General features: G+C 45.2%; 1 protein-coding gene across 2 annotated transcripts in view; it reads left to right on the top strand.

Moving 5' to 3' along the window:
• The window catches only part of Arhgef12 (Rho guanine nucleotide exchange factor 12), a 125939-nt gene extending 108673 nt beyond the window's left edge, over nucleotides 1-17266 (top strand). For both annotated transcript variants that reach the window (XM_087563087.1, NM_001013246.2), the window contains 12 exon segments: nucleotides 1090-1190; nucleotides 3351-3428; nucleotides 4648-4723; nucleotides 5213-5380; nucleotides 6691-6778; nucleotides 7431-7517; nucleotides 7629-7708; nucleotides 7971-8204; nucleotides 10070-10543; nucleotides 11291-11607; nucleotides 12937-13006; nucleotides 13504-17266. In XM_087563087.1, the coding sequence (XP_087419213.1) occupies nucleotides 1090-1190; nucleotides 3351-3428; nucleotides 4648-4723; nucleotides 5213-5380; nucleotides 6691-6778; nucleotides 7431-7517; nucleotides 7629-7708; nucleotides 7971-8204; nucleotides 10070-10543; nucleotides 11291-11607; nucleotides 12937-13006; nucleotides 13504-13514 (1784 nt within the window). In that variant the 3' untranslated portion in view covers nucleotides 13515-17266.
• Nucleotides 17267-26491: the final 9225 nt, after the last annotated feature.

Below are 26491 nucleotides of genomic sequence, written 5' to 3'. Positions count from 1 at the left end.
GCTTTATACTGGGCCGGAGAGATGTTTTGTGTCTCTGAAAGGACTTTTAGGAAGCTGAACGAATGCATTTTCATTCCACCCTTCTCATCTTGAAACAAACGATTCTGAATTTTATGCTCCAAACTCCTGACTCTTATGCTTGCGCCTAGGAATGCACATTGGGGATCACAGACTGTGGTGCCTGGCATATATGTGGCTTTACATTTATTCATGTGTCTGACCAGTGGAGCGGTCACACTGTTTGAAGATTACGGTTTCCCTCTAGTCCGGTGGCTCTCTTCAGTGCAGAGATGACAGACAGCGTGTCCATGATTTTGGTGAACTTCATCTTTTAGCACTGCTAGTGTTGTAATTGTTCTCCTTTAAATATGGTCTCAAATGCAAACTGATTTTGGAATTCTTCAGAGCTCTCACCTAAAAAGACTGCGTACGAATCCCAGTGGTCACAGTTACCCGGGTTCTGCACTGCAGTTCCAGGGTAAGAGGGTCCTGTTTGTACAGCGTACGAGGCCTTCCACGGGAGTGCCTAACATTGGGGTTTTAATGCAAGGCATTGCTCTTGCATCCAGCGCTCTGTACTGTGAATTCTTCTTCTTTTCCATCCGTTTAGTACTGAGATCGACTTACAGTTCGCATGTTAGGCAGGAGCTCTATCACTTAGCTGCATTGCCAGTCCCTTAAACCTATTCAAACTGGACAGTGCCGGCATGGACTTCTGAGTGAGGAGAGTCAAGGATACACAGAGAATCCTGTCTTGAAAAACAAAATAAGTATTTTGAGACAGGTCTTAGCATGAAGCTAAGGCTAACCACAAGCTGTGATCCTCCTGCCTCAGCTTTGTAAGTAGCATGTGACTTTAAAAAAAAATGTTTTTAATAATTATGTGTGTTTTAAGTTAATGATAATCAGAAGTCTGACACCTATGTAAAGACTACCTGGATAGAGACTGTGCCATAGGTTTTAACCTAAAGGTATAAAAATGTTGAAGGTTTTCATATATATGTATCTTCTTACACTCATTTGAATAAAATGACATCATGTATGTACATTTTCTTGTTTTCCTAATTTTCTGTTCCTTCCCCATATTAGAATGGCCTCCAGAAAGGGAAAAGGTGAAGAAGGCTGCAGATCAATGTCGTCAGATCTTAAATTATGTAAATCAGGCTGTCAGGGAGGCAGAAAACAAGCAGGTAAGAAAAAAGACAAGATAGAGGAGAGCAGTGGGGACCGCCGAGCGGGTGACTGAATGGGTGTATCTGGACTCTGCAGTTGCCCAGAGGATCATTGCACAGCTGATGCGCAGGGCATTTGTTTGCTACTCAGAAGTGTTCTCAGAAGTGTTGTTTGAGTACAAAAGGATGAAGCCACAAGAGGGAGTTTGACGCTGTCTATTAAATTAAATGGTCCGTGTCTGTACTTCTGTCCTGCGGTCTGTAGTGATTTACTGAAGAGAAGTGAAGATGTATACCTACAAACAGACCTGCATAGGGATTTTGTGGTAGCTTTATTCACGGTCATTCTAGGCTGGGAAACAGCTCAAGAGTTCAGCAGGCGAGCAGGTAAAGCAATCGTGGTATACTCATAGATGTAACTTAGAAGGCTGCCAGACACAGACAGAATGGATCTAATTAACATCGTCATGACTGAACGAAACCAGACGCAAAAGACCACAAATACATCATTTTATTTGTGTGAACTTGTAAGATACTAAACTGATTAGCGATGGTAGATTAAATAAGAAAGGCAGTTGCCTCCGAGGACGTAGTGTAGAGCTCTAACTGGGAGAAATATGAAGACCCATACAGTATTGTCTGAGACCACAGTACTTCATGTCTTGGTAGGAGATTGAGTCGTACAAGTGTATTATTTGTCAGAATTCATGAAAAAGTACACTTAAGATACGTGCATCTTATTGTGGGTAAAGTTTAAAAAAGAACCCAAGGGGCTGGCAAAATGGCATAGCACATGAAGGCACCTGCCGCCAAGGCGACAGCCTGGGTTCAGTCCCTAGCGCCCACGTGGCGGAAGGAGAACCGACTCTCCCACAAGCTCCCCCGATCTGCGGAGTGCTCGGCCACATAAGCACGAGGGCCTTTTGTATTTCCGTTGAGGGGAAATGCTTCAAACCCTTTGAAGGAGTTGTTTTTAGAAATTTATCATACAGACATATCTGTACAGATGCACAGCATGCTTGATTAGACATTTATCCCACAACGTATTTTTATAGGGGTACAACGCACAAGACTAAAAACCTGTTTTATTACTGTATCATTTGTTATTGTCAAACATTGTAAGTAACCTCAGTGCTCCATTAGTAAGATGTACTTACAGTTGATTCACAGTTTGAATTCTGAATGCTATGTGGTTATTTAAGAAAACACCTCTCTGTGCTACCTTAAAACAATCTCTGAGGTATACTGATGAACTCTATACACAGAGAAAGAGGAATGTGTCTCAGTTTGCTTCTCTTTGCTCTGATAAAACACTTACTGATATCATCTTGGTGAGGAAAGGGTTTATTTGGCTTACATTTCCGTATTATAGTCCGTCCTTGGGAAGCCCAGGAGCCTGGTGGCAGGTACTAAAGCAGAGACCATGGAGGCAGCTTTCTGGCTTGCTCCCCATGGCTTGTTCAGCCTGTCTTTTTACACAGCTCAGGCCCACCTGCCCAGGGGTGGCACTGCCCACAGTGGTCCAGGCCCTCCCACATCATCGTTAATTAAACAGTGCCCCACAGGCGTGCCTGCAGTCTGAGGGACGCATATTCTCAATGGAGGTTCCCTCTTCCAGATGTGTCAAATGGACAAAAAACCAAAAACCCAGCAGTCAGCATACTCTATGAACAGATAAGAGGAATATGTACTGGAACGCTGAAGGAATGCCAATATTATGCTCCTCCATCTTGTTTATATAGACACACAACACCCAGAAAGACAGACAGACTCATACACATGTGCATTCTGTTTGCATAGGATTGTCTCAAAAGTCAGCCAAGAAATGAACCTCAGGATGGCTTCTTTAGAGAAACCAGGGGATGGAGTGAGCATGCTTTTTATAATATACCTTATGGCACCTTCTGTATTTGTACTGCATACGTGGTGTATATGTTCAGAAACTAGGTATAAGCTTACTTAGTAGAAAATCAGAAGGGGCAGCTGGAGAGGAAGGGGGAAACTAGGAAAGTGAGTTTCTCCAATGACGAAGGGAAAGGCGCACTGAGAAGGAGGGGCTTGGCCGTCTCAGCTGGTATTGCAGTTTGTAAAATGCAGGTTTAAGACATGATGTGATTCAGAAACAAAGAGGTCGTTCATGCCCAAGTCTAACCTTGGCTCCATCCTGTTAATTTCCAGCGCTTAGAAGACTATCAGCGTCGCCTTGACACCTCCAGTCTCAAGTTGTCTGAGTACCCGAATGTTGATGAGCTCAGGGTGAGAGATGGTCTAATCATAATTAAAAAAAAAAAAAGTACTATAGACCCGGCAGGCAGTTAACATCCCAGTGGGAACAGCCGTCCTTGAAGGAGGTCTCCCTGGTAGATTGTCTGCATTTGTGACCCCATTCTGCTGTTGAATGTCTGCTCTGTGTCAAGGGTGCATTTGTGTTGGTCACAGGAGTATTTTGTGAGAAGCTGTAAGTATGTGGCAGGAATTGTTGGGAACACGAGTTACTAGAATATTTTAATTTGCTCTGTACTTTCCCTGTTTACAACAAGGACTTTTCAGATCATGGAGTAAACATAATTTTTCTATGACACTTTTAAAAAGCGAGGGTTGAAACCAATAAAGGAAGAACTAGCTGCTCATTAACTGCAACTTCTTGCCCGGACTTTAATATTAAAAACTTTTTTAGGATATTAAGTTTCTTTTTTAAAAAATACCAGTCTACTGGTGGTTGTTTTGGCAGCGTTACTTAATAAACGTGTATGTGATACACAGTAGTTTATCAAAAAGCACGCTAATGTGTGTGTTCCCTTACCTTCCGAAGAATGCAAGTTCCCCTCAGATGCCAGTGCTAAGCCATGGCTGTTTTACTAACAAGTGGCTGGCAATGACAGTGCTTGGCACTCTCATAACAAATGCTGTCCCTTAAAACTTTCTTCGGGAGACTGGAGAAATGGTTCAGCAGGTAAGCGTGCTAGGAATTAGAATTCTAGACTCAGAAACCCTGTTGAGATGTGTACGTCCAGCACACATCATCTCCATCCGGTTTATGGCAGCTGAGGAATGAGGATCTGTAGTACCTCTTTGTAATGCTGTTCATAAGCTGGTACTCATCCGGAGGGAGGTTTGGAGAGAATAGTCATGGATGCTTTTCTGTAAGACGCTTCTCCTTTAGAAGGTCTTGTGCAGGCTGTTTTAATGTGGACGGTTCCATTTTCAAGGCAGGTAGCACACTGTGGTTGCTTGTGAATGAAACCTTTTATATTAAGACTGCTCTGAAAAGGGGCTGGGGATTTAGCTCAGTGGTAGAGCGCTTACCTAGGAAGCGCAAGGCCCTGGGTTCGGTCCCCAGCTCCGAAAAAAAAGAACCAAAAAAAAAAAAAAAAAAAAAAAAAGACTGCTCTGAAAAGATAGTTATACTGGCTGGGGCACCACTGATGAAATATTCTTGGAAGTAATTCATGTATAATTCTGTTTACTTCGGCAGAATTTGGATTTAACAAAAAGAAAGATGATTCATGAAGGGCCGTTGGTCTGGAAGGTGAATAGAGATAAAAGCATCGGTGAGTCTGGTGTTCTGTGAGGTGAGAGTGTGAAGGGAAGGGAACGGGAAAGCCTGCCGGGGGGAGCGCAGTCATCTTCAGGTTTCACTTAGAGGGCAGTGCTGTTCCGCAGTATCTGAACATTTATAGGAGATCTGCTTGTGTGCTTGTTGTTAAGTGTAAAGCATGTTACGTGTTCGTTTAGGAACACAGCAGAAAACTGTCATGCTTCAGCCATATTTCCATCATCTATCTACTGGTGAACCTTGGAGTTCTCTATCTATAAGCTAGTATCTTTCAGGTTCTTGCAGTGAGGGAGCATTTTTTAATTCTTGCAACTCTTAGATGATGCTCCCATGAAACATACTAAAATGAACAATTAAAAATGAAATTTAAAGAAGATAGTTTGTAAATCTGTTTTTTAAAGTTAGCTAGGTTTTCCAGAAATAATTTCCTTTGTGGATTACTTTAAATCTCTGTACTTAGCAGTTTGTCCGTGTTTATTTCCAGATCTGTATACACTGCTGCTGGAAGACATTCTTGTGCTGTTACAGAAGCAGGACGACAGGCTGGTACTGAGGTGCCACAGCAAGATCCTGGCCTCCACAGCTGACAGCAAGCACACCTTCAGTCCTGTCATTAAGCTCAGCACAGTGCTGGTCCGACAGGTGGCCACAGGTGAGCGCGGCTGCCGCTAGATGCGAGCTCTGCCACGGGATGCGAGCTCAGCTGTGGATTCAGTGCGAAGCTGTGCAGGAATTTCACCCATGGTTTTGTTTATACGTGGAAATGTGAATGGAATTGTCTATTGGAAGTTTACACCTCCAAATTATTTGAGACAGCAAGGTTGCCTCACTGGTTTTCTGCATTTAAAAGTTTAAGTACATCAATTACTTTGGTATTTGTTTTATGTTTAAATTGATGGTAAGTACCAAGAAAGCTGTGAGTGCTTTAGGGGTAACCCAGTGACATGGCTGCCAGTGAATGGTGTGTTTGTGTGCTGGAAAACCGTGAAAATTGAAGAGGTGGGGGAATTGACTATTTTGTTTTAATTTAATTTTATTTTATGTGTATGGGTGTTTTGGCTGCATATATGTCTGGGTACCATGTGCAAGTCTGATGCCCTTGGAGGCCAGAAGAAGGCATGGGCTCCCCTAAAACTGGAGTAAACAGAGTTGCCATGTGGGTGTTGGAACCTAGGGCTCTTAACTATTGAACCATTTTTCCAGCCCTGAATTTGTTTTCTGATTTTTTATCTATCAGTCTAAGTTGGTAAGCCACAGTTTAACTGTATTCTGATGAGCTCCTTTATACAACTTAATTTCATGACAGCAAAATTTGCAAATGCTTTCCTGCAGTGTTTCCCAAACATTCTTAACAATATAGAAATATAGCAGTTTAAAACAAGGGATAGAATTGGGTTCAGTAGTATAGGTGTGTGTGTGTGTGTGTGTGTGTGTGTGTGTGTGTGTGTGTGTGTTCATATAAACATTTTCATTCAGAATTATAGGCTTGTTAGAACTCCAAAGCATGTTATGCTTGGGCAGGACTTAGTTTTTACAGGACAGAACTTTTATGAAGTCAGTTATGTTTATTGTTTGAGAATTTCATGTATGTCTATAATGTCAAGTTTTGACTAGATCAACTTTCTATTCATGTCCCTACTTTTCTCCCTTATCCCCTCCCTCCCTTGCTTTTCTGTCCCAAATTAACATGATCTCTCTTCACTTCAATCCCTAGAGTTCAAGTAATTTGAACTTTGACTTATTTTTGTTTCTAATTAAGTTCTGTGTTGACTTTTGTAAACATTATTTAAGTTACAATGTAGTTTACAGTAAATTGCATAAAATTTAAGTTTATAAACTTGGTCAAGCTTTTCAAAGTGAACATACATAATTTTTATCTAAATTAAGATGCAGAATGTTAATGCCTGTATGGTCATGGCTTGGCCACAGTAGTAGAGTAAGTTTTGTTTTCTTCTTTTCTAGATAACAAAGCTTTATTCGTCATCTCCATGTCAGATAATGGAGCCCAAATTTATGAATTGGTAGCACAGACGGTTTCTGAAAAGACGGTGTATGTATCAGATTTAATTACCCTTTCTAATTGATACTGAATTATCTGAAAAATAAATGTTCCACATACTTGTTTTCTTAAGATTTATTTCAGTGTGTGTGCGTGTGTATGTATGTGTGTGTGTGAGTGTGTGTGTGTGTGTGTGTGTGTGTAGGTGTAGCTGCCTGCGGAAGCCAGAAGAGGAGGCTATCAGAGCCTCTGGAGCCGATGTTACAGGTGGTTGTGAGCTCGCTGGGTGGGTGCTGGGAACTGAACGAATGGCCATCCACTGCAACTGCAGCAGGCTCTCACCACTGAGCCACCATTCAGCCCACAGACTTTCTATTATAAGAAATAAAGTACTTCCTCTTGTATCCTTTTGGGAACATTCCTCTAAGAATTTGTTTCTTTTGAGATTGAAGTTTTCATTTTTATTTTATTCTACTTAAAAGTAAATTTTGGAAGTTCCAAGTTAATCTTCTAAATGGGTAATGTGTTCATGTTGGATTTTCTTTAAAGTATATTTTAGGATCCCAACAAGAGTGTGCCAAACTAAAGATGTGCTCTGGCAGCACACGGTGTTTGGTTTTGTATTCTCTCTTTGGTTCTGAGAGTATTTACTGGGTGTCCTGCTTCCCTCCTGTGCTCTGCATCTCTTTCACACCCCCTGAAGCTGGCAAGACCTCATCTGTCGGATGGCCGCATCAGTGAAGGAGCAGTCCACAAAGCCGATTCCCCTCCCACAGCCGCCACCTTGCGAGTGAGTGCCATTATGCTCCTGTCGGGAAGACGTGAGCAGTTCACTTGAATGCCATGACGTTTGAGCATCTTCTAAAGCTCCGGGATTGTTTTCTTTTTCCTCTTTTTATAGAGGAGACAATGATGAAGAAGAACCAGCCAAGTTAAAAGTGGAGCACCATGATCTTTCTGTCGCTGGTCTGCAGAGTCCAGGTAAGCCACATAGACGAGTACACTGGGTGTAACACGTTACCTATTAAAAGGAAGTCTCTGTGCCGGCCCCAACCATGCATGTCAGCACATGCTGCCTCTGAGCCTCCCATGTGCCAGCATAGCACTGCTCTGTGCTGTGTGTCTCCCCAGCGGATGATGCCTGTAGCTTTTGTGGTTTCCCTCTGCCCCCGACATAAATGTTCCATGTTGAAAATGAGATGTCTGTTTAGGAATAATCTACGTTTTCTGCTCCACTGAACAGACAGAGTTTTGGGATTAGAATCTCCCTTAATTTCGTCAAAACCTCAGTCCCATTCAATGAATACCCCTGGCAAATCAGAGGCAGAACATCTCTTTGTGACCGCAACACAGTTTGCAAAGGAGCAGCATGCAAATGGGACCTTCAAGGAAGGTGATGGCGGGTATCCAGTCACAATCTCAGATCCACACTTGCCCGTGTCAGAGGAGCGGTGGGCATTGGACGCACTGAGAAATTGTAAGTTTTTTCATAACTTGTGAAGCTACTAAGTACCAGAGTCATATGATGTTTTGGGAAACCTTTAGAGAGAAAAAGCAATGCATTTTTATGGAAAATACACAAAAGTCTAACCTATGATTTTTTTTTCCTCAAGAAATTTACAGTCTAGTTGGGAAGATGATGGGACCCCACTGCCACTTTAAAAGCAAATATTCCAGGAATAGTGAGGCTTTTGTGCATGTGTCAAATCTATCTGGGTGGCGTGGTCAGAGAAGGGAAGCAGCAGGTGGAAGCAGAAGGACATATGCCTGTCGTTTGAGTACGATTAAGATCAGGAGAAATGTGCAGAATAAAGCCGTTCAGACGGAACTGTTGGTAGGGCAGGACCACAGCGCGCTCCAGGCAGTGAGCCTGTGCACACTGTCAGCTGACGAGCACAGGAGACAGGTTTAGGAGTCAGGAAGATGAGCTGAGAAGTCTCAGTGTTGGGAGTTCTAAATACCGTGTTTGATGGACAGAGACGCCAGGGCTCTTAGGAGCTGTTTTAGTTTTATATTACACATGCCCTGCATTTTGTATGGAGATTGAATATTCCTCTGACAGCTTCTAACATGCATGCGCCCATGTGCACACACACACACCCCTTGTTTGCTGCCCCTCCCTACCTCCTCCAGCTTTGTTGGGAACCACTATTACAGACAGGAGGATAGCACATCTCGCAGATACACTGAGGTAGAGAAAGTCCAAGAATAGTTGCTCCAGCTACAGAGAACCACGTGAGGTTTTTTAAAGGTAGTTATGACTGACGGACAAAAATGTATTAATGTGACTGAGAGCTGCTCGGAGATTTGGATGGAAAGAGGCTTGGAGTAGCGTCCTTACACAGTCAGCTCTTGCAGTCGTTAGGTTCAGGCTAGAACAAGCACTGCATAAGGAGCTCTCCATCCTGAGAGCAGCTGACCTCTGTGGATGCTGAGGCAGAGGAAAGGGGTGTCTGCTGACAGTTTAAGTGCTTTCCTAGGAAGTAAGAGCCACACAGACCACTGTGCATCCTGCCTCCCTCACCGCCTTTCCTCTACAGTGTGGACTAGGAGCTCCAGATGAGGAGTGGCAAACCATCCCAGGGAAGTGGTAGTGGGACATGAAGTTTTAGGGCTAGCATTTGGGGTAGAGATTAAAGTGCTTGAGAAAGGGGAAGGTTTTCTTAGACCCCAGCTCTTTGTTGGAGAAACAGAAGGTAAGCCTGTGGTAGAATCAGGCAGTTATAGTTATTTAAAATCTCCTTTATTCTGCATTCTCCTGAGGAGACAGACTTACTGATGTCTGGTAGTTTGATGGCTTGGTCCTAGAACTGACATGATCTGTAGATGTTTGGCCTAAGACTAGCCCAAGGGTAAATTGGATCTTAGTTTTAACATCCTAAAGAAGCCATGCCATTAGTAAGGTAATTTAAACAAACAAAAACCTAATGAATACTTACCTTGGAACTTACACAAACTACTACCATATCATTGGGATTTCCTGTACAATTTCATTGCCTTCACCATTGAGAGAAAATGTTAGAAAAAATAATGCCTGTAAATACAGAGTCTGCTCTTGAGGAGAAAAGTATTTGCTGGCCCAGCTGAAGCAGAGCACATGCTTGATGTCAGATAGATTTGGGACTTCTCGGAGAAGGCCTCCTATTCAAAATGCACGACTCTTGTCAGCCGTATTTTAATGTTAAGTGTGTAGAAGATAGATTTTTGATTGCATGTTTCAAGGCAAAAAATGATTGTGTAGGATTAATATTAAGATGTGTCCTTAGTTTTAGAGGGGATTGGAAACTCAGCTGCCAGATTTCACTTTCCCCCTCTTCTCCCCTTCCTGCCCTAAATCTCCAGTGGGCTTGTTGAAGCAGTTGCTGGTTCAGCAGTTGGGGCTCACGGAGAAGACTACTCAGGAAGACTGGCGGTCCTTCTCAAGATACAGACCGGCTTCTGAAGAGGCACAGGCGGACAGTGGCATTCCGGACTTGGAAAGTGTTAAGGCTTGTCATGCCGGGGAAGGACAGATGTCTTTTAAAACTGGAACTGGTGATGTTGCAACTTGTGACAGTCCACGGACTTCAACTGAGTCCTGTGCTGTACAGGATTCGGTGATACTGGCTTCCCAAGACAGCCAGGCAAGCAACATCATAGAAATGGACCACATGCTCCTGACCCCAGAGGTGCCTACTACTGCAGAGCCAGAGGGGGGTCTGGATGACAGTGGAGAGCACTTTTTTGATGCCCGTGAAGCACATAGCGATGATAATCCATCTGAAGGTGATGGCGCAGTCAGAAAGGAAGAGGAGGATGTTAATGTGCGCATCTCAGGCAAGTGACGTTCAACTTCGATTGTGGTCATGGAAACTGTCTTATATGCTGGGATGGAGGTCGCTTCAGTATCTCAGGGGTGTGTGTGTGTGTGTGTGTGTGTGTGTGTGTGTGTTTCTTTATACAACCAATAGTCTATTCTTTGCCAGAAACTGTCATAGGGGCTGGGAGATTGGACAGTGAAAAATGCCAGAAATGTCATTGTTCCCAAGAAGCTTAAGTGCCTGAGGGGAAAGAGGGATGGTAAATAAAAAAGTGAGTGATAAACGTCAGATGGTCAGAAGCTTTAGGAAGCAAGTAAGGCCAGCTGCAGCCAGGGTAGAGAGTAGTGAGAGCAGACATGGTGGCCGGTCTGAGCAGGAGCTGAAGTGCAGGAAAGGCTGTGTGGATAGCTGGGTACAGTGTGCGGCAGCGAGCACTGCAAGAGCATGCTTCTGTAGTCAGGGAGTGCGGGGAGGAGAAAGCAGCCCAGGAAAGGGTGTTTGGCAGGGGAGTGGTATTCATGTTCATGTAAGGACTTTGTGGCTAAGGTGTTAGACTCTTAAAACTCTGACTAATATGAAGTTATTTAGAAATTACTGTGAAAGTTCGCTAAGATTGGCTTTAATCCGAAGTAAATTCTGGTAGAGTTAAAACTAAACTGGAGAGTTGACGGTTCCTCCACCATGGTAGCTTTTCAAGTTGTCATTCTGGCCTCACTCTGGTGGCAGTGCTAATCTCATCGAACTGTCTTATGTCAACCAATAGGAAACTGTTTGATCCTTGATGGCTATGATGCAGTGCAGGAGAGCTCCACAGATGAGGAGATTGCCTCCTCATTCACCCTGCAGCCTGTGACAGGCCTCCCTTCTGTGGACTCCAGCCACCAGCAGCAACACTCCCCTCAGAATGCCATTTCCGAGGGGGCGATTTCACCATCCACCCCAGAATTCCTGGTCCAGCGACGCTGGAGAGCTGTGGAGGATGCTTGCTCTGAGGTCCAGAGTCCCTCTGCTTGGACAGATTCACAAAGCCAAATCCTGGAGTACATTCATAAAATAGAGGCTGACCTGGAACACTTAAAGGTACGTCCCATTTCAGCCTCCGAACCCTTGGTCCTAAGAACACAGTTGGCAGAGTACAAGTTTGGATTGATGGGATCCTGTGTCCAAAGGTGGTCTGGGTTCTGTATCTGCCCGTTTTCATCTTCTTTAACCATTAATCATGAATAGGCCTGAGTGAAAGCTGGCGTTGACGTTTGTCTTGTGACAGATCGTAAGAACAGGAACATTGTAGGTTTGTACCTGGTTCCTGGTTTTGGGTCTCCACGTTTTAAGATCCCAAATGCCGGGGCAGTCTTTTCCATCCTGTGGGTGATGCGGACTGAGGTGGGCAGGCTCTCAGCTGGGAACCAAGGCCAGGAAGTGCTGTGACTGTTGTAGCCCGTCAGTCAGTTACAGGTACATGGCAGGGAAAAATTGATTCCAGTGGCTTTTGTCACCAAAACACGTGAGCCCAAATGAAGCTTTTGGGAATTGGTAGTGAAAGACATTACTGTGCTAGTTTTTATGAAGGGGACTCTTTTTTTTTTAATTGAAAATATATTATTTTCATGCAATATCTTCTGATCATGGTTCTTCCCCGTCTCCCAATTTCTCCCAGACCCTTCCCACCTCCCCACCTGTTCAGCTCTGTGCCCTTTTTCTTTCTCTTTACTAAACATGTAAGCAAGTCAAAAAAGACAAATGAACCAGAATAAAATCCAACAATAACAACAACTAAAAAGAAAAAGCATATCTCTCTCTCTCTCTCTCTCTCTCTCTCTCTCTCTCTCTCTCACACACACACACACACACACACACACACACACACACACACACACACACACACACACTCCGTAACAACATAAAATTGGAGACCGTAGTGTAGAACCAGGGAAAGTGAGGTAAAGGCATCGGCTCTGGACGACGCAGCTGCCAGAGCTTCCTCTTCTTCATGGCATCAGTCAGGGCTAAAAAAGGCCCCTTAGCTCAGGGCTTGTCTCCCTTAGCTTTTCTCAGCTCCATGTAACAGATTTTTTTTTTTTTTCGTTTAATTTCACATATGTCATTATGTGGCTAGCAAGGCAGGGTATCTAGGCGGCCTCTGTGTTCATCTGTCACATGATATGGGCCTTTCCTGGGTGACGTCTGCCGTGAGCAGACCACCTTCCCTTGCTTCCCCAGTGTTTTACGTGGAGAGGTAGGTCACTTATTCAAAGGAAATTGGCCTCTCCTAGCTAACAGAATCTTTAGTGGTTATTGTTAATGTCGAAATTGGGGGTCACGTGCCTTTAACAAGGAGAACTTTCATTCCTACCATCAACTAAATTTTATTTCCTTGTGCCATCCCCATGGAAATCTTTGGTGTTACAGAAGGTGGAGGAAAGTTACACCCTTCTTTGCCAAAGGCTGGCTGGCTCAGCCCTCCCCGACAAGGTCTCAGGTATGTGAAATGGTGGGCTCATCCCGACCAACAGTACATTGGATAATTTATTATTTTTCAACATGAAAACTCGAGATTTTATTCCTGTCCTTAAAAATCAGCTTGTTTCTAAGCATCACGTATCAAGTTTGCTAACTCTGCTCTTCTTGCTCTCAGAAGAGCTGTGGTTGTCAGTCCCTGTGCCAACCCTTGTCTCTCTCTTCGCCTTTCCAAGCTGAAGGCAGAGTGAAGGAGCCTGGTAAACCCCAAACTCAGTAGAACCCAGGCTGCTACCGCTGCCCCTTCTCCCCCCAGGAGCCCTGTTGCACTCTGCCCTCCTGACACTAAGGGCAGCGTGGCCCCTGGCTGAGGCTAAGCCGGTGTTCAGTTCATACTCTCTGCTTGTGTGCTTTGAGGTTACATCTCTGAACAAGTGATCTCTGAAGAAGTGAACAAGACATGTTCTTCACAATGTTAATTTGCTCTTAATTGAGTTTCCACGTCTTCTTCCTTCTCAGATAAAAGTTAGAGCCCCGTGTCCTGGAGGTGACTGCAGGTTTTGGATTTTGAATGTCGGCCCTGTATCAACCACATCCCGGCTCCAGTGGACACAAAGAGAGTGTGACAGAGGATCTGCCTGGAACCACCTGGGCTCAGCCACGCCCCAGGGTGCCCCCAGTGGGACTAGTTCTTCATTCTGGCAGCTGCACACATCTGTCAGTGAGGGAATGTCAGGTCTCTCACTCTCCTCTCCTCACTATCAGAAATGCATTTTGATTCAGAATAAAAACCAAATGTATAGAGCTTTGGGTGTAGGATATGAAATTGTACGTAGGTAAGAAAAAGAGAAAATCAGATGTATTTATTTGACTTCATTCCATATTTGAAAGCACACTTTAATTTTTACTTTGCCTTGTTTTGTTTTTAATTGAGTAGTGAGAGTTTTTGCCCTTTGTATTTAGCACACCCAAGGATCAATTGTTCCTGAAGCCAAGGTCAGGTCGGTCAGGGATGGAGAGGTTAGTAGACAGGCAATGCAGAAGAGGAAAGAGGACTACCTGGCCCTCACTAACCTGTAACCCCGCCCTCCTGTCCAGAAGGCTGCCTTCCTGAGGGTCATCTCAGAGGTGCCGCATGACTCCTGTGTGTGGATGACACAGCTCTAGGGTTCCACCCCAGGAAACAAGAGTCCTCAGTACACTAAATGGCAGGCACTTGAAAATGGGTGTATCCCTTGTTGTTGTCTGTTCTGTGGATAGTTGGGCTTTGGGAGAGAAGAAAACAAATTTTTATTTTCTTGATTATAAATTTGTTATTCTTGGTATTGTTGCATTTGTATAATTACGCGTTGACTGGCACTTGTATGAAATATTCCCTGCACAGTGAGCAGGAAATAGGAACAAAGAAATGGAATGCTTCAGTGGTGGTGGGTGCTGCAGAGGGGTGGGGTGGGCGGGAGAGGAGTCCGAGAAGGTTTTGGAAACTGAATCACTACTGAGTTGAACCATGGCTGTCACTAGCCACGGGTACTGCTGATTATAAGGCCAGTAAAAAAAATTAGTACCTGGATGTTTGACTCTAATTTTTTGCACTGATGGTGCCAAAGGGCTCTGAGTCCCATGCGGAGCTAAGGGAGGGCAGAGGAAAGTGTGAAGGAGAGCTGCTCGCATAGCATCGCTTCAGAGTGCTTTCTCTGACCTCACTGCATGGCCCTGTCTGTATGGCGCCAGAACTGGCCTTGGGAGCAGGGGACAGCGCTGAGCAGCGAAGCCTCCGAGGTGCTGACACTGAGGTGCTGACGCCGCTGGTGGCTGCAGTGTGAGCAGCACCTGTGGAGGGCAAGCTGGTCCGAGCTGCGACCTGCAGCTCCTTGATTCTGATGGTGTTCAGTGGCTTTCTTTGTGCATTTGGTAAATATGTTTTTGGAGTGTTCTGTAAAAAAGAAAAAAATCATTTGTCAAATCTAAATTCTGTTAAGAAGGAGTTCACATGTTGCTTACATCATGCAGGGGGGGGGCCTCTGAACTCTGGGGGCATCAGGATGTAATTTATTCTCCCCTTAATGCCCCTCTACACAAAGGAAGTGCATTGTTGCCAAGGATAGCCCCCCAGCTGCTCTTATGAACACCTCTACAACTTAACAAGCTCATCTTCTGGGTCCAGATTTTCGTCTTTGCCCTTGAGAATGCCACTGAGTTCTTAGGTCGATCGGCCAGGATCCCTGTACCTCATCTACAAATTGGAATCATATTTTGAGTCATAGTCAACCATAACTCATAATGGGGCTTTGAAATTTTGGAGTAGAACCTAATATATAAGTGAAGTTTGGGATTTGGAACTCCCTGTATCTCTTAGGAGAAGCAAGTAGAGACCGAATGGTTACGTTGTCTTCCAGGCAGCCTCTTACACTACACCATCTGGGTAGCTCATCAGGAGAAAATGCAGACAGCAGTGTTCCGTCTTCACACACTACAGTCCCTCCAGGGTGACCGAGTGCAGCTCAGCCGGAACCCTGTTCTCCTGGATGTTTACTTTTCTGGATCTCAGCCTCTCCGAGTTACAGCAGGGCTCACTGGAAAGGTGCTTCGGCATTGCTCCAGCACTTGCAAATAAGTGCATGTCATATCATCACATCTTCACATGAAACCTCAAAATGAAGAACAACACCAACAAACCACTTGTGAGAGCTTTTTGTTTCGTTTCGTTTCGTTTTGTTTTGTTTTTAATCTATCAGCCTTACTTCTTGCCTGTCCCCTCCCTCTCTGGCCTCCCGTGCCTTCCATTTCATTTTGGCCATTAGAATCACATCCGTTTGACTTTGACATTGAGTCTCCCTTCCATGTTGGTGACAACAGATATTCCCCCTGTCCTGGAATGAGATGGTCATTGTCATAGTCCCCTCAAAGGTGGGTGACAAGAAGGTGCTGTGGGTGAACTTCTGCCCTGAAGAGCGCTAGGCAAGCAAGGGGGCTCAGCATCTTCTGCAGAGCCAGAAAGCCATGTTTGCGATGGGTGCAACCTGTGACCCTGCTCTCTTGTGAGCATAGTGGCTCTTTTGTCACTAAATGGCAGGTTATATGTGATGTGTCACCCTTTCAGAGAAAAGACCTAACCAAACCAAACCAGCAAACCCTTCAAGTACTGTAATTTAAAGGATGGCTGTGACCCCCCACCCCCAGTCTAGTTTCATAGCAGCTAACTGGACTGTCGGAGCTCAGCTGCTCTCACAACCTAAATTGTAACTATCGATCTGTCATGTGGCAGGTTGTTCCATGAATATTTTTTCCTTTGTTTTCCCCCAACAACTTTTAATGACCTCTAGAAAGAACAAGTCCTCTTTTAGAAAGTATTTTGTTTCTTTGTCTTTGGGGGAGGGAAGAAGAGAAAAGTCCTTGTTGCCGGAATTTTTTAAGAAGCTAAAGACTTTAAGTATGCTGCCTCTGATGCTGTCCGTCTACTTTCCAGTCTGCTCCTTGGCATTGCCAAGGCCTGAGACTGGCACTCTGCCCAAGCAGCCTCTCTGCAGCCACCTGAGCTGGCTCTGTACTTCTTTCCCTCCATGTGGCAGAAGGCACCAAAGGTCCTCAAATACAAACTTAGCGACACCTTGCAGAAGTTTCTGTCCTGTAGATCATGGTTTCTTTTTTTTTTTTTTCTTTTTTTTTTTCTTTTTTTTTTTTTCTTTCTTTTTTTTTTTTTTTTTTTTTTTTTTGACATTTCACCCCCCATTTACTGTGATCTGTAAAATTGTTTTTTGTTTAAAGGAGCGCTCTCCTTCTGTCTGGTCGCCTTCCCCATGGATACCGAGGGTTTGGGTAATAATCCGTTGATCAGGAAAAAGGGGCTTCTCAGAAACCAGTCCCTCCCAGCCATTTCCAGGTGCCACCCGTGAAGCAGACATACACAGCACGGTGACCGCAGCGTGCACACTGTTGGTTGTTTTTAATGAACCTCTTCCCACTAGGACGTCTCACTTTCTCGTTCACCATACAATCATGTACTCTTTAACAGAAATTGCTTTTAAGAGAAATCTGGAACTATCTTTAAAAGAAAAGAACCTTATTAATAATCATGTATTTTTACTGATCACATTTTGAAATGCCTAAAAGACTTTTATTGCTCTAATTATCCAGATGCACCTTTGTAAAAAGCTCTTTTATGAATTAGCTGATAAGACTGTATGTTTCTGGAACAAAATATTGGGTCATCTAAAACTTTCTGTTTTCTGGGGTCTGGGAAAATAGAAAATAAGAATTCAAATATTAAATAAGCTTAAAAGAACTGAGTGTGTGACTTTTTATTGGTGTGCATTCCTATTCTGTGTCTTCTGTGCGTTGTTGTTTTTTTTGCGATAGGGTCTCATCCTAGCTGGCCTGGTGCTCCTCCCTGACTGCTGAGATCACAGGTGGCCACCATCACACCCAGCTACCAAGTTACCAGGTCCACAGGGAGTCAGTAATCTCCCTGGCAGTGACTCTCATGGCCTCCCTGCTGCTTATGGTCTCATCGCTTGGTCACCGGGGAGTGTGAACCTCTGCACTGGTGTGGGCCTCCAACGTTGCCCTGCTAATGAGCCAGCTTTGTCCCTGGTTTTTAAGCAGTGATGGGGCATAGTGGCATACACTTTTTACCAGGGTTCCAATCCTGACCTTGGGAAGCTGAGGCAAGCAGGTCTCTTGAGTTTGAGGCTAGCCTGGTCTCCATAGTTGTTGACCAGCCAAAGGTATATAGTGAGACCTTTTTTCTTTTTAATAGTTTTAAACTGCAAATTTTGGTATATTACATCATTTTAAAAACTTGGTATGGCACATAAATGTTGCTGTTTCCCATTTTTAAGCGATGAGACTCATGTGCAGCTTTTTCAGCACACTTAGAAAGTGGTTCTGACCATTGGTGGATGCCGCTCATTTAGGAGGCCGACTGGCTTTAGTATTTTCTGTATTAGGAAGTGAAGGTGTAATTTCACTTCTTCTTGGGGGTAGTGTTTCAGTTTTCGAACATTTTGGGGCACATTGGCTGAAAAGCCAACGAGGATGCTTAACAGAAAATTATTAATACTGTTGAACTTTTTAGAAATGAGAAAGCTTCTTCTACGCAAACTGTACTGTAAGCCCTGGAAGAAGTTGGCTCCTGTGGGGCTGGAGCCATGTCCCAGCTTAAGGACCTGAACTGCCTTTCTAGGAACCAAAACAGGCAGCTTCTCTAGCTCGGACTCCAGCTCCAGGGGATCTGGCGCCCTCTTCTGGCCTCACCTGCCCAGTCATGTTCCCGTCCTAGTCATTTAAAAATAAAAATTAACCATTGACTCCTTAACAGAGCCAGGAGGTGCACAGGCCACACAGTGCCATCGAGATTCAGTCCCACTCCTTCCTTTCCTTGTCAGGTGATCTTGACTGGGCTTGCCTCTGCGGTTTCATTTTCTCAGGTGGACCCAACTGCCCATAGGCTAATGAGTCTAAAGCCAGTTTATCACACATTCAAAGATCACCCTCGCCAGGTAAGGTAAGATATCAAGCCGTGTAAAGGTATTAAAATTTCACACAGACCTCTCTGTATGCAAACCATGGCAAAACGATCAAATTCCGTCTGTGTGACCTTGTGCAGTTTGTTGAGACTCAGTCTTAAACTCAAGTCCAATAAACAGACCTAGAGCAAAGCAAAACTCCTTAAAAGACAGTCGACAAAGTATTCATAATCAGAACACATACACACAGGATGGCTGGGCTGGGGAGATGGCTTGGATTAAGCAATTGCTGGCCAAGTATGAAGGCCAAAATTTGGCTTCTAAGAACCCACATAAATGCCGGGTGGGCTAGCAGCCTACGTATAATTTCAACCTCGGGGAGAGACTCTTTCAGAGCAAACTGGCTCGTGAGACTAGCTGTATCACAGCTCTGGGTTTGATTGAGAGTCCCTGCTGCAGGGGATAAGGTAGAGAACTGATAGAAGATAATTCCACCATCAAACTTCACATGCAGGTACATGTACTTGATCAAACACGTATGGAGAAAGGCAAGCATGGTGGCCTCCCGTCACATTTTGTATCTTTTTAAAAATGTAATATGTGTATACATGCACACACACACACTCACACACATATATCTATATCCATGTTCACACGTGCAGTGCATATGTGTGTGTGAACACCAGAGGACAACATCAGGGGTCATAAACTGTCTATCTCCTTTGAGACAGTCCATCTCTAGCCTAGAACTGCACACCAATTAGCCATCCCCCTAGGTTGGGATACCAGTGTGTGCTACCACAATGGTTTTTGTGTCCCAGAATATAGTTCATATGCTTAGTGAAGTAATTAATAGGTTTTCTTTTACACTTGAAATTAAAATTTACCAATGGAAATAAAAGCAACACACATAACTAGAAAAGATAATTACCATTAAATACAGTCCTATAGGGTAATTTTATTTTCCAAAAAAAATCCAGTTTATACCAGGCATGGTAGCACACACCTTTAATCTCAGCACCAGGGAGAAAAAGGCAGGTGCATTTTGTAGGTTCAAGGCCAGCCTGATCCACATAGTTTCAGGACAGGTAGGACCTATGTAAAGCCTGCCCCCCAACCCCCAAAAAACAATCCAACTTACAGCACAGTCTGTAAAATGGTATCCTCTAAGCATGAAGACCTCAGTTAATTTCCCAGCATTCCTGTGAGAGGCAGGTGAGTGGAGGAAGAGCTGCCCTTGCTGGCTCTAGGAGGATGCTGAGCATTGTCTGAGCAGGGACAATGAAGTCTTGTCTCCGCTCCTGCTGTCCTTAGCAAGGGCCTTTTTGAAATGTAGGAAAGTTCTCAAGCACTGCACTCCCAGAATATGAGCTAGCTGGATTGACGACTTGGGCAGCTGAAGTGCTACATGATGGTTCTAGCCTGGAGAGAAAATGCCAGAGAACCCAGAAGCTTCCATGCCATCATATAGTTACAAAGTAACAGCTCAAGTGAAGAGAGAAGAGATGGGATGGACTTTTTTTTTTTTTAAACATACGGAATCTAATGTTTGCTCCCTGTGGGAGTATTTGCTTTCTAATGGGCTTAGGTGGCGAAGGTTCTGGATCTTTAAACATGAGCTATGATTAACTCACATGCTCAACTTTTTCCTTCATCTCTCTTCAAAGGCACATTGAGTGGAATTGCAATCAAGGCTGGGCAGACCTAGGAAACAGAAATAAGAATCTTGTTATCTGGAGCCAGAATGGCTGGGTAGCGGTGACCAAAGAGACCATCGATTAATTGACTTATTTCCAGCTTTGTTCTAGGAAACAAGGGGTTGCTAAGTGTTTGAAGATAGCTCGAGGAAGGAAAAAAGAATAGGGAAAAAGAAACACAGACCTTGGGATCCTCCAGGTGTTTGTTAGCAGACTTTGTGATCTTTTCCTTTCCGGCTGTCTGATGTTCCTGTGGTGTGTTTCCGGCATAAGAGGTCGTTTTGTCACACGTCTCCACAGGAGATACCACACACTCTGCTTCCTCCACTCTCCAGTCTGCTACTCATGTGACTACCCAGTGGAGTTGCCCAAAGCCCCAGCCATCACCATGCCACTTGCCTGTCCTAGAGCCTACACGGACTCTGGTTACCGCCCCAGAGACTGAATTGCTCAGTCTCAGAATCACGTCCCTAATTTATTATTTAACCCGTTTTACTTCCCTCCATGCCCCACTTCAGTCTCCTTCCCGACTCCCGGACCTGGTGGTCCAGGTCCTGCCTGCCTCCACTCTGCTTCCCCCAAAGTCTGAATGCACCCATTTCTCTCCAGCAATCCAGGTCCTGCTCACACCTGCTCAGTTCCTGCCTCCACCACTTCCTGTCCCTTGTGCCTGACTTTTCCCCATATCCCATCTGACATCCTCACCTTAGCGATGTTCTGAGCATTCATTCTGTGGAAGGTAATGGGTCACATTTTTTTTTTTTTAGAGGACTCAAAACACAAGAATGAAAAACACCAGTTGCAACTTACTGAGTATAAATTTTCAGGCGCCATACAGTTGACAATACCTCCTGTCCTCTTCTCCTGGAAACAAGTGCATATCACCTTTTCCACAGGTAAGGCTACTAAATCTAGTAGTGACTGTGAGGCACACCTTAATGGAAGCAGGGTTCAAGAATTTGCCTTTATTACCGGCTACAGAAACAGCTTCTTCCTTAAAGTCAGTTGATAATTAGTTACACCAGTGATCTCAGACCTCCAAAGGCTGCAGCAGGAGGATCATGAATGTGAGGCTAGCCTGAGCCACACCGAAGTGTTTGCAAATCAAATGGGCTGCAGGGTTGGGCATCGGGCTCAGTGGGTGAAGTGCTTGTTCCTCAAGCACGAGGACCTGAGTTTGGATACCCGGCACCCATGTAAAAGTAAGACATGGTAGGGTGTGAAATCATAGTACTGAAGATTGTGGGTTAGGCAGATTCTAGAGTCTCAGCTAAAAGACAAGCCCCAGGATCACTGAGTCAAGGTTTCTCAAAAAAGAAACTTGAGAGGCTTGTGAGACAGCTCAGCAAATGTTCTTAACCTGGTGAACGTGGAGACATCAGCTCAGTTTGCAGTTTTCTGATCACTGTGGCTTGTGTATGCACACAAATACACAATAACGAGAGTGAAAGACAAAAGGTTTAAAGGGTGGGGAGTAATGTGCACACAGGTATGCACATCAGCACACACAGACATGTGTATGTCACACAGACACTTGTGCATGTGCATACATATGCATTTGAGTATACATGCATGCATGCACGTGCACACACACACACACACACACACACACACGTTGCATGTTCCTTAAAATTTACCACTTAACAGTGTGAAGCTCAATGATCTTTGTCTATTCTCGTTTTTTTCCAACCACAATTACAATTTAGAACATTTCCTCACCACATCCCACTAACATCCTCCCTCCTCCTTAGCCTCTAGGGACCCCTTTCTGTCCCCAGGGATTTACTTAGTTGTATTTCACCCAAGTGGATCATATACCATGTGGCCTTTCATGACTAACTTCTCAGCACGGAGCTATCAAGGTTCATGTATTTCAGGCACCAGCACGTCACTGTGCTAACTAATATTCCGTTAGATAGATATACCACATTTTGTTCACCTGTGTCTGATAAGAAATTCTATAAAGCAGCCATAAACGTCTGTGAGTACAAGGCTCCTGGCATGAGTCCAGCTGGCCCACGTGGGATGAGTGCCACTTGGCTCTACAGCTGCCCCTGTACTTTCGGTTCCTAATGGGCAATGCCCAAAGCGATTCAGCACTGCTAGCTGAGCCTCCAATGCCCATAACCGAACTGCACGTACCTTCAAGGCCTTCCTCCCGCCGCTTCGTCCTCTTAACAGCGAGCTCAACCTCTTGGCTTTTCCACTTTGCTTCAGCCCCTCCTCTCCTCTGTGTTGGGCTGTCCTTTATGCCGGTGTCTGTGACACTTTGCATTTCTGTCACTTTGCCACCTGTAAGTCTCGGGCTCAGCTGTTACAGTAACCTACCAGGGTCTCCTCTTAACTCTGCTCTGTCCTGCTCGGCAGGATCCACCCCCTAAGCAGATCTTGCTAAGGTCGGGCTATGCCATTGCCAAGATTCACGTGCCTGGGATGAAGAGGAAGCTTGTCAGGCTTTCTACCCAGTTCCAGGGTAGATAGCTGCAAAAGAGGGAGGGCGATGCAGAAAAAGAACTTCACTAGGCTCCGCCTGAGTCATCTACACGGAGAGGGGGCAGTAATGGCCCCCACCTTGCAGACCGCGTTCTGAAGGCTTCTGCGGTACACTGGAAATACAGAGCCACGCGCTCGGTATCCACTTGATAAATGGTGGCAATTAGTGTTCTATTATTTCTTACCTACTCCTCCCCGCATAAAATACCTTTTGAGAGCTCAGTCGTGCCCATTTTCTTAATTGCCCCAAGAGCCCTGAAAGTCTACCGCACCAAGGCGAGGAGCACAGAACCGGGTAAGCTAGGAAAACGTACGTGTGGCTTGTTCAGCTTTTTAAGAATCTCATTAAGATCTGTGGATGCGGTTATGCTGGGTCAGTTTGCCACCGACTTTTGTCTTCCCCTTCAAAAGGTGGCTACCCCATGTGGTAAAAGCTCTAAGGACCTGGACAGACCGGTGAAGCCCTGGGAACTTCCTGTTTCTCTTCCTCTACCCAACCACGATCCAGTGTTACTTAGGGGCTCCAGGGCAGTTTTGCTCAGCACTGGGGGCCTTCCAGTGCACCCCCCATGGTCATTAGTAACCGGAAGGTAGAATCCAGTTTGTAAAGTGTAGGGAGGAGCTGTTTCCTCCAACTGTCCGAACCTCCATCATCACTCCCCTTGCTTTGGCTGCGATCAGACAAAAGCTCTGAACCGATCCGGTACCAGAAGCCCAGACAGGAGACAATTTATTTAGGTTCAGTGATCTAGAAGATTCTATAACCTTTTATAAGCCATTTGTTATATTATGTGTCTATTGCCATCCTGGTGTTGGCTGAAGATGTCTCTTGTATTGCTTCATAAAACACTGTAATAAACCCCATAGAGGCGGCCCCCAGTCGTCGTCCTGCTCTAAGCGCGCCCCTCCCACCTTGCATTCCATGTTTTTCCCACTCCCCACCCGCCGGGGCTCACTCCCTGCGGGGCGGCCACAAATCACCAGTGTAACTTCCACAGACATCAAACAACCTCCGTCTCCCAGCCCGCTTTGTCTCGCTGGTCTGTTTGCTTCCAGATGTCAGCTGGGTGAAATACTTCTCCTAATCAATGTTTTAACCTTCTCGTTGGTATTTATTCAACTCTGTTGAATATATTGTATTACACTGAGGCGCACGGGTTGGAGAGTAAATCTGAATTTCCCCCCCTCTGCTCTCCAGAGACATCATAATATCTCCTATTAGCCGAGGATATTGCTTTGCTAGGGGTATTAATGAGCAGTTTCTCTACTGGAAACGACATTGCTTCCTTCCTCCTCCGGCCCCCAAAACAAAGGGTTCTGAATTAGCATGGAAACCAAGCTTCATTTCTGGACACAGCTCTGCTGCCTTGGAGTCTGCTGGTAATTTGGTGTTTCCATCTGCCCACTCCCTCCGACCCTCCCTCTGGATGATGCGATTAGGAGCCCCCACTCCGTGGGCATTTCATTCACTCTAAATTATTTCAGATCCTGTGTGCTGTGTTTTCATTATTTGGATCCAAACTATAATTAAGGAAGAGACTGAATGAAAGAGCCCTCTTTCTGCTTCCTGTCACCATGGTGTTCGTGAGACAGGCCTCCAGCATCTCCATGTCCGCATAGATGTGGAAGCCATGTCTTTCACAATGGCCCAGAGGAAGGGACCTTCGTGTGTAGTCCAGGCAGGAGACAGTGGCTTGTTTACTCTGCGTTGTGCTTAACAAGCCTCTTCAGCTGTTGTGATGAAAGCACTCCATCTATTTTTATTACCTAGCATTTAGTAAACGCCAACTGTTTGCTCCGGTAAGCACAGCGTGGTTCCGTCTGGACTTAGTGTGTGTCCTTGAACAACAAGAGGCAACATAGGTTCCTGGAGATCATCTTCCCAAGATTTTCTCTTAAGTTAGCAAGATGAAATCAGGAAGCTGGGCATAAACACATAAAATAAAGCACAAATGAAGAAAGCTGTGACCGAGCGCAGCCGAACGTTTTGCTGTAGGTTGCTTTGACCTGTAGCTTTACCCCGAGTGTCGGGGTAGGTTTTCAGCCGTTTCGGTCTCACTGTGTTTGTTTAGCCTCACAGATGGTCTTGATCTCCTCTGGCACCAGGTGAAGATGGGAAGATGGCTCAGTCTCAAGGAAAGGGCCAGGATCCTTAAGGAGCCAGGGTCGGGCTTTTAGGTCACTCGGTGGTACAGCTTGGTTCCATGTAGTACTGCGCCCGCCGGGTCCTGTGTGTGCACCAGGTTAGCAGCTGCCTGTTGGAGGGGAACTGACTGACTTGCAAGTAGACCAACCATTCTCATCTAAGGGCAGAAAATGTCACTTCAAGGCTTGGAGTTCCCTAAGCCGGAACTTCCCTAGTGTGGCGGTGTGGGGGACACATGTGGTGATGTCTGTGAAAGCACTTGGTAAACTGCAGTGCTGTGGATGCAAGCAGTTAGATCGATCACCCTAGTCATGGCGACTATTGTTATGGGGAACCACCTTAACCAAAGGCAAGTAAGGATTTATTTAGCTTAAACCTCCACATTGTAGTCCATCCCTGAAGGAAGTCAGGATAGGAACCCAAGCAAGGCTAAAACCTGGAGGCACAGCTGATGCAGAGGCCATGGAGGGATGCTGCTTACTGGCTTGCTCATCATGGCTTGCTCAGCCTGCTTTCTTGTGGAGCCCAGGGCCACCAGCCCAGGGATGGCATGACTTACAATGGGCTGGGCCCTCCCACATCAATCACTAATTAGGACAATGCCCCATAGGCTTGCTTACAGCCCAGTTTTATGGAGGCATTTCTTAATTGAGGTTCCCTCCTCTCGGATGACTTTAGCTTGGGTCAAGATGACATAAAACTGTCCAGCACAGAGATGAGCAGAGAGATGGATTTGTGCCTACACAACGACGAGTGTAAAGGCCTTAGCTGAGAAACCTCACTGTTCCATCTTCCCTGTGTGGAGCAAACAGCTCAGGGGTGGGGATGGACACAGGGTCTGACACATGTTAAGCACATGCTCTACCACTGGCTGACTCTGTCTATTTGTCTGCTTTTATTCATATTTTTTACATTCTGCCCTCTCGTTACCCTCTTGTTTCCTTCTCCCTGATTCATTCAGACCATTTTCTCTCTCCTCAGAGGTCCCTCATATTTTCATGTCTGTGCATGCGTGTGCATGCATGCTTGCCTACATGTGTTTGTATGTACCTGTGTGTGAAGGCCAAAGGTCGATATGCAGTGCTTTCCTTCATTACTCTTCTCTCTGATGGGGTCTCTCACTAAACTTGGGGCTCAGCAAGGTCTAGCTGGTGTGCTCCAGGGATGCCGGTCTCTTGTGGGACTGGGATCACAGGATCCAACACTGTATGAAGCATTTACATGGCTGCTCACAATACCAACTCCAGCCCTCGTGCTTGTACAGCAAGTGTTTCCTCATTGGTTGTGTTGTGTCTCTGCAGCCTGCATACACACATGTATGCATGCACAGTTGGATTGCATGTCTGAGAAAAAACAGGCACTACTACTTGTCTTTTAGAGTCTTAGCTCTGCTTTTACTAAGAGAGATACAGGGCAGCAGCTGAGGAATCGGTGGGACCCAGCAAGGCAATCCTCCTGCCTTTTATGATGCATCCATGAGGGTATCGTAAGGCATCCTTTTCTTATTTACTCATTAATCTGGTGTGTGTGTGTGTGTGTGTGTGTGTGTGTGTGTGTGTACATGTTCAAAAGTCAGAGCTCAGCACTGGGCATCTGCCTCCATCGCCCTCCACCTTATCTTTCTGAGACAGGTTCTCTTACTGAAGTTGGAGCTTTCTGATTTGGGTAGACCAGTTGGCCAGCAAGGCCAAGGATCCAACCATCTT

Source organism: Rattus norvegicus, chromosome 8, assembly GCF_021556685.1.
Source record: "Rattus norvegicus strain SHRSP/BbbUtx chromosome 8, alternate assembly SHRSP_T2T, whole genome shotgun sequence".
Lineage (NCBI taxonomy): Eukaryota > Metazoa > Chordata > Mammalia > Rodentia > Muridae > Rattus > Rattus norvegicus.
This window is presented reverse-complemented; position numbering and strand designations above follow the sequence as displayed.